Source organism: Oryctolagus cuniculus, chromosome 7, assembly GCF_964237555.1.
Source record: "Oryctolagus cuniculus chromosome 7, mOryCun1.1, whole genome shotgun sequence".
Taxonomy (NCBI): domain Eukaryota; kingdom Metazoa; phylum Chordata; class Mammalia; order Lagomorpha; family Leporidae; genus Oryctolagus; species Oryctolagus cuniculus.
In genome coordinates, this window is record NC_091438.1 from 40,443,746 (window position 1) to 40,452,005 (window position 8,260).

The 8,260-nt window shown below is 39.3% G+C and overlaps 1 protein-coding gene across 1 annotated transcript; it reads left to right on the forward strand.

Moving 5' to 3' along the window:
• The first annotated feature begins 6,377 nt into the window (after positions 1 to 6,377).
• On the forward strand, positions 6,378 to 7,498 carry LOC100354618 (olfactory receptor 10T2-like). Its single transcript, XM_002715295.3, has one exon. It carries the CDS (start codon positions 6,378 to 6,380, stop codon positions 7,320 to 7,322), a length of 945 nt encoding a protein of 314 aa, XP_002715341.2. The 3' UTR covers positions 7,323 to 7,498.
• The last annotated feature ends 762 nt before the right edge of the window (positions 7,499 to 8,260 follow it).

An 8,260-nucleotide genomic window follows, 5' to 3' on the forward strand; every position in this document is an offset into this window, starting at 1 on the left:
TGATTCATTGGAGAGATTTTTCTTGTTTCATGATATTGCTTTGCACCTTTGTTAAAATTCAGTGGGCCATGTACAAGTTTGTATATATAGTTTAAAATTTGCCTTCAAGTCCTTTAAAATAAGAGTGTCATTTAATGAGAGTTATTACTAACTTAAATTTTTGGAATCTTATCTGACTCTCCTATATATTCTATTTTTTTAAAGATTAATTTATTCATTTGAAAGGCAGAGTTACAGAGAGGCAGAGGCAGAGAGAGAGAGAGAGAGAAGTCTTCCATGCACTGGTTCACTCCCCAGATGGCAACAACGGCTGAAGCTGTGCCAATCTGAAGCCAGGAGACAGAATCCAGGAGCTTCTTCTAGGTCTCCCAAGTAGGTGCAGGGGCCCAAGGATTTGGTCCATCATCTATTGCTTTCCCAGGCCACAGCAGGGAGCTGTATCAGAATTGGAGCATCCAGATCTTGAACCGGTGCCAATATGGATGCTGGCACTGTAGACAGCAGCTTAACCCACTACACCACAGTGCCAGCCCCGATTGTCCTATATTTTCTATGATGTTTTTCAACCCTAGTAAGCAGGGACTTAAACCATTTCATGATCATGTGTGAGTTCTACGAAGTATATAAGTGAGAGTTTTCCAACAGATTCTTCTGTAGTCCTTTAAAAATTTCAACTTATGTATAAGTATTTTTTTTAAAAAAAGATTTATGTGTTTATTCAAAATTCTGAGTTACAGAAAGAGAAAGGGGTGGGGGACAAACAGAGAGAGACAGATCTTCCCCCTGCTGCTTCACTCCCCAAATGGACATAATGGCCAGGGCTGGGTAAGGCTGAAGCTGAGACCCAAGAGTTTCTTCTAGGTCTCCCAAGTGAGTGCAGAAGCCCAAGCACTTGAGCCATCTTCTGTTGTTTTTCCAGACATATTAGTCAGGAGCTGGATCAGAAATGGTGTAGCAGGGACACAAACGGGTGCCCATACGGCATGCTGGTATCACAAGCTGAGGATTTACATGCTACACCACAACTCCAGCAGCCCATCAATATTTTTTTAAATGTATCATAGAATTGTGTCACAGATGAAGTGTTAACCCTCTGTGCAACAATGCCAGCCTCATGTCTAAGCATCATAACTTTCAGTTCCTCATGTAAATATACTCATATGCGTGTATTTGAAACTCTTTATTTAACTGGACCCTCCTCTCTGGCATGTGGTTCCACAAATTATAGTGTTTTCAGTCTCTTTGCATTCCAGTTTAACTTTCCTCAGCTCAGAAAAACCACTGTGCTCTCCTTAAGGTCCTTCTGTTAAATGGAGATAATATTGTCTGAGCTGATAAGGTTATCAGAAACAATATATGAACTAATAAATGGATAGTGATGGCTGCCTAACATGTGTTCAGAAGCTGCAACACTGGAGTCAATAGGTAATATTCAAATTATAGTATAAAAGATAGATAGGAAGGTTTCCATCATAGTTGTTACATTGTCTGCCCTATAAAATGGCCAATCAATTTAAATGATTATTACTTTAAATATCTTTCCTGTCTTCTCAGAAATTAAACTATCACTGGAATGAAGATACCATGATATGCTATGAGACTTTATTTGTACCAATGTATACCACATATTTATTAGTTGATAAACATATTTCTTGGAATTAAAATTTAAAACACAAGAATTATTGTTTTTTTTATCTTTTTCTAATAGAACACAAATCCTGAATGTTTCAGGAAAGGAAAGGTTGTTAGATGGCAGAGGCACAAAGAGAATTTGAGAAGGAGACCCATCAATTGATACTAGATTTGAGAACTATGCCCCCTCTAACTAATGTTCTAGTGCTCTGTGCTTGTCCCTTTCTTAGTCTTCTTTCTCTCTCATAAGCCTCCATTTGTTTCCCCATCCCCCTTTACAAATACTAAGCTCTTTTTTGAAAGAAGTCAGCAATTTTAAACCTGCTGACCTTAAAGTAAATCATATAAACTGATTGTAAATGGTTCCAGACCTCACATCAAATGCTTATTCAGAGGATACTGGTAGAATTCAACACCGTATATCTTCACTTGCACCTCAGGATAATCAAGTGCATGTATGCCATAAACCATCACTGGCTGGGACTGTTCCACTCTCATCTTTGGGTCACGTTCCCACCAACAAATTCACAAGAGCACATAGAGCACTTTAGATATTCAAAACATATTGACTAAGTTAATGAGTTGATGAATGTGTAAAAGAAATTCTGCACAGATGATTGTATTTGAAGAGATTAATCCAGCACACAAAGAAAGTAGAAAAAGAATTTGTGCCTTCTTAGCAGGTGTGCTTAAGTTAAATGCTTAAAATGGGAGAGTCATGGAAAAGAAATGCTTGGCTAATTCAACTAATGAACTTTAAGAAAGAAGAAGAAACTATGAAATTTGTCAAGGATGCCCTTTATTTAATTGCCTAAATCAGTCAATCTATATGTAGAATATATAGTCATTGGTTGAGACTAGTGATTCATTACTTCATTCAGAAAATGAAAGCTTGATCCAAAATGAAAGACCCCTGCAAAAAAGTTAATGTGTTCAATGATTAACTCAGATCAAGCAAACAAAGTGTTTTATTCAATTCCTTTTTTTTCCTGGTGGCGGGGGAGGGGCATGGAACACACATGTTTTCATTTCTAGACTCCAATGCCCCAATCCTCTGTAGTGCTCTGACTATATAAGCTCAGAGATTTTGCTGCTGTATCCATCATCAGCGACCAAGAGCTGCTAACATCCAGGATGTTCATTTAGTCACAGCCCAGAGATAAGGCAGAGCTGTTCATTTATAAAGGCTTATGGCCCTCGGACTTTCTCTAACAATAACTGGGAGAAAAATGCTGTCTGGCATTTTTCAAAAAGTTGCCTACTGCTCTCTCCTTTTTAGACTTTGATTATATACTGCTGAAAGGATCTGAGATTGTGCAAATCTCTGCTTATGAATGTAAGTATCTCCTTTGTACTAAATTGTAGGACCACTCTTTATCAGTAATAACATCACCAATAATCCTCCCCTAAAACACTTTGAGTACCTAAGAAGGATTAAGAGGCATAAGAAATGGTGGGACCCGTACACAGGTAAAGGACCTCAGGTGAAAGACAGGGACAGAGACCAAATGGAGAGTGCACAGATCCTGCTGAACGAAGCCCTGCTTTGTGAGCGTGGGAGAGAGAGTAGAGTTAGGAAAGGATCAGAAAAGTGCAAATCCACAAAATATTTCTAACAGACCTAAACTAAGAGCTGGAAAGAAACTGCCTGAATAGAAGTATAGACATGTATCTTAGCGAAAGGAAAAGCATATGAAAGATTAAATGTAGAAGAACAGAAGAGAAGTGTGGTTGGAAGGAGGGAGTAGAAATCCTGCATGAGCATCATACTACAGAACATTCATATATTTTCTAAATCACTGGAGCATAAACACGCAAGGAAAAGAAAATATTAAAATAGGACCCAAGCCGGCGCCCCGGCTCAATAGGCTAATCCTCCACCTAGCAGCGCCGGCACACCAGGTTCTAGTCCCAATTGGGGTGCCGGATTCTGTCCCGGTTGCCCCTCTTCCAGGCCAGCTCTCTGCTGTGGCCAGGGAGTGCAGTGGAGGATGGCCCAAGTGCTTGGGCCCTGCACCCCATGGAAGACCAGGATAAGTACCTGGCTCCTGCCATCGGATCAGCGCAGTGCGCTGGCCGCAGCGTGCCGGCCACGGTGGCCATTGGAGGGTGAACCAATGGCAAAGGAAGATCTTTCTCTCTGTCTCTCTCTCTCTCACTGTCCATTCTGCCTGTCAAAAAAAAAAAAAAAATAGGACCCAAGCAATTCAGAAGACAAAGCCCTGGATAGGGGAGTTAGATAGGTTTGGTATACAGTCTTGCCTTTCCTGTTAAATAACCGTGCAAACTAGGTCTTCACATGTTACTTCTCGGAGCCTCAGTTTCTTTCTTGAAATTAGATGCTAATAGTTAACATTTATTGAAAGCTCACCATGAATCTAGAGCTTTTCTATAACACTTGATGCTGATTCTTTTTGATTGGTTAACTATTGCCATTGTAATTTCAGAGAAGAAATATGAGAAACAAAGTAATTTCCCCAAGATCATAAAGTACCACCACTGTGGTCTTTACCAGAGCGTGCATCCTTTCCAATATCCCTCTGCACCATTCTAATACAGAATCAACTGATAGAGAGGGCAATGTGAAGATAATCAGCTACTCAGGGAAGTCTTTCAAGAGATAAATGTAAGTTGTGGTTTTGTAGATAAATATTAATTGTGAAGGATTAATAGCAAAGAGGAAGGAAATGCACTGATGTATGTAGCAGCAGAAAGAGAAGTTGGTCAGGTGTGACGGTTGCAGACCAGTCAGCTTGTCTGCAACGAAGGGGCATATTTAACATCTAATACTCAGGAATAAAATATCTAAAATAATAATCAGCACAGACACAATTACAGAAATAATGCAATGAGAAATCATGGAAATAACTACAAATGTTAGTCAGGAGGAAAATAAAGAACGCAATTGTTTTACTACCACTTATAAGAGAAATTAATCTTTTTGTGAGTATTTCAGGAGGACAAATCAAGAACATTAATTGGATAATTCAAGGATGCATGGCTTCTCTCAGAATAAAAAGGTTTTAGCCAAATAAACTGTCTACCAACAGGACAGACAGTTTTGCAAGACAATGGGCTCTTTATAACTTGTCCTTGACTATGAAGATTGGATGGTACTTTTCAGATATCTATAAAGTAGTTTACTGATTTGGGTATGAATTGAGCTAGAAGATTCTTGATATTTTGCTCAATGTAAAGATTGCTTGACTAAGACTAAGACTGGTATAAAGGTTCTAGCATTACCTGATGTATGAGTCAAGCTAAAGCCATTCTCACAGAGAAAGGTGACAGCTGTTCTGAGAACATAATGTAGGCAGCAGAGATCGAAGAGGGAGTTTGATGCTGGAGATCTCAGTGCCAGCCTCATGATGTTGTGAGAATAATTTAAGCTTTGATTAGGAACTTCATCCCAGATTATCACATATTCATGCGAAGTGAAATCCCAAAATGCGAGACATCTCAAAGGCTTCATAGTTTATCACCTCTAAACAGAATTTGAACACTTTTAAGCAGATGAAAATAATTACAACTGAGTATGAATATGCAGTATTTTGGTGAGGTATACAGGGAAATTATAGATCTCATTTTCATTTGTTTTCAGTTATGTTAATAAAAAATTTCATAAGGTGACTTTGAAGGTAAACAATTTCTTCTTTAAAAGATTTATTTATTTATTTTAAAGGCAGAGTTAGAGAAACAAAGGGAGAGACAGAGATCTTCCATCCACTGATTCACTCCCCCAAACAGCCGCGAAGATTGAGGCGGGGTGAGGCTGAATCCAGGGGCCAGGAACTCTGGATTTTCCATATAGGTAGCAGTGGCCCACTTATTTGGGACATCTTCATTAGCAGGAAACTGGATTGGAATTGGAGCAGCAGAGACTTAAACTGGTGTTCATAATGGATGCTCATTAAGCATTGCAGGCAGCAGCTTAACCTACCATGCCAGAATCCCAGCCCTGAAGATCCTCCACTTCTAAAGACTGTCACGTTTGGGCATTAAGCAATGGTTTAGTCTTTTTAAGCCTTGAGTTCATCTTCCATACAGTGGCAGGATCAGATCAGTTCTTTTTTTGAAGATTATTTATTTATTTGAAAATACAAGTTACACAGAGATAGAGAGATGGAAAGAGAAAAGAGAAAGAGGAAAGGAGAGAGAGAGAGAGAGAATCTTCTACCCACTGGTTCACGACCCTGATGGCCACAATGGCCAGGGCTGGCCAGGCTGAAGCCAGGAGCCAAGAGATTTTTCTGGGTCTTCTATGTGGTTACCAGGGACCCATGTACTTGGGCCATTTTCCACTGCTTTTTAAGGCCATTGTTGGATTATAAGTGGAGCAGCAGGACTCAAAACAGCATTCATACAAAATGCTGGTGTCACAGGCGGCAGCTTTAATTTCAAAGCCACAAAGCCAGCCTCAAGGAATAGATGAGTTCTAAATCACTTTATTGTTTAAAGCAGTATGACCCTTCTATGTACATAAGAATGCAAAGAACAGAAACAAGTTATCACAATGGATATTAATCTCCACACCTATTTTGAACAGTGTTTTATTTCTGTCACTGCTTATGTCTTCTGGTTTTCTCCCATTCCCTATGTGCTTCTCTTGTTGGTTACTCATTGTAACACAATAATCTTATCAGATTTATACAAAATCATAAATTTGGTTTCTTTTGGAAATTTCAATAGTGTGAAATTCTTTTTGTTACCGTTTCAGGTCGTCTGAGTCTGATCTCCTTTGACCCATGAAGAGACAGAACCACAGTGTGATCACTGAGTTCATATTGATAGGCTTCTCAAACTTGGGGGATCTACAGATCTTTCTCTTCTTTATCTTCCTGCTAGTCTACCTGACCACTCTGACGGCCAATGCCACCATCATGTCTGTCATTCGTTTGGACAGGGCTTTGCACACCCCTATGTACTTCTTCCTGTTTATCCTCTCTTGCTCAGAAACCTGCTACACTTTGGTTATTGTGCCCAAAATGCTAACCAACCTGCTTTCCACAATTCCAAGTATTTCTTTCTCTGGATGTGTGGCCCAGCTGTATTTCTTTGTAGGTTTAGCTTGTACCAACTGCTTTCTCATTGCTGTGATGGGTTACGACCGCTATGTTGCCATCTGCAACCCTCTCAACTACACGATCATTGTCAGCAAAGCTACCTGCATACAGTTGGTTTTAGCCTCCGGTTTGTGTGGTTTCCTGATCTCTGTGGTTGTCAACATTCTAGTGTTCAGTGTGCCCTTCTGTGCCTCCAATCGGATCAACCACTTTTTCTGTGATATTTCCCCTGTCATAAAACTGGGATGCACTGATACCAACCTGAAGGAGATGGCAATCTTCTTCCTCAGCATTCTGGTGTTGCTGGTTCCCTTTGTCTTGATCTTCATCTCCTATGTCTTCATTGTTTCCACCATCCTCAAGATCTCCTCAGTGGAGGGACAGCGCAAAGCCTTCGCCACCTGTGCCTCCCACCTCACGGTGGTCATTGTTCACTATGGCTGTGCTTCCTTCATCTACTTGAGGCCCACATCCCTGTACTCCTCTGACAATGACCTGCTTGTGGCAGTGACCTACACTGTGATCACCCCACTGCTTAACCCACTTGTCTACACACTGAGAAATAAGGAAGTGAAGACAGCGCTGAGAAAGGTTCTGAGCAGATACTCATTTCCCAAAATGGTATAATGAGCTGATACAGTAGAAAATGCAAAAATATGCTGGAATGAACCAATTCCATGAACATATCCGCCATTTTTTCTAGGACTCTCTGATGAAAAAAGAAATGATAATTCAGGTAAACATGATTCTCTTTATAGAAAATTTCTTCTTGATGTTGAACCTATATCCAGTGTAGAAATCATACCAGCTGATACCACACACTATCACGAGAACATGGAAAATTTTAAGGACTCAAGCCATGTGATTTTCAAGCATTGCAAATGTCTGTTTTCTCAGTTCAACACTGTAAGTGCTACATTATCATTTTGAGAATATGCAGATCATCAATATCTTCCTTAAAGAGTGGAGAATGTTGTTTAGGTCTCTAAATGCTTACATATGCATTTGAAAGTTCAAAAATATTAGTATAAGTTATTTCTAATATAAAAGAACATGAATTCTCTTATTGAAAAACATTGTTGCTAGACTAAAATTGTAAGAGGTTGATGACAGAGTAAAAAACACAGATTTTGAAGTCACAAAGAGCTGGGTTGGAAACCTGAATAGGTCACTTTTCAGTTAAGTGTCTTGGGTCATTTTTAGCTTCTCTTAATGCCAGTGATTCCTACATAGCATGGGACTTTTGATAACTTCCTCTGGGGGTTGCGGGCCACTGTAAAAATTAATTGTAAATTAATACATGTAAAGCACATACGTAATTGTCTAATAGAAGGCAGTGAATAAAATAGTTCATTTCCACCTTTCCTTCATTTTCCTGTCTTCATTACATAATATAGAATTGGACTTAAAGTCAGATTGAGTATGAAAGTAAATTGACCATACAAGAGCCCTGAATTATTTATACATTTGCTACCAACTGAAGATCATTAAACAAAGTACTTTAAAGAGTCTAATGATAGTGAAGCATATTTCTTTCTTTTCTTCCTGTCTCAGAATAAGAACTG

Excerpts from the sequence above, each read along its gene's own strand:
- LOC100354618 (XM_002715295.3), top strand. The coding sequence starts at position 6,378 with ATGAAGAGACAGAACCACAGTGTGATCACTGAGTTCATATTGATAGGC.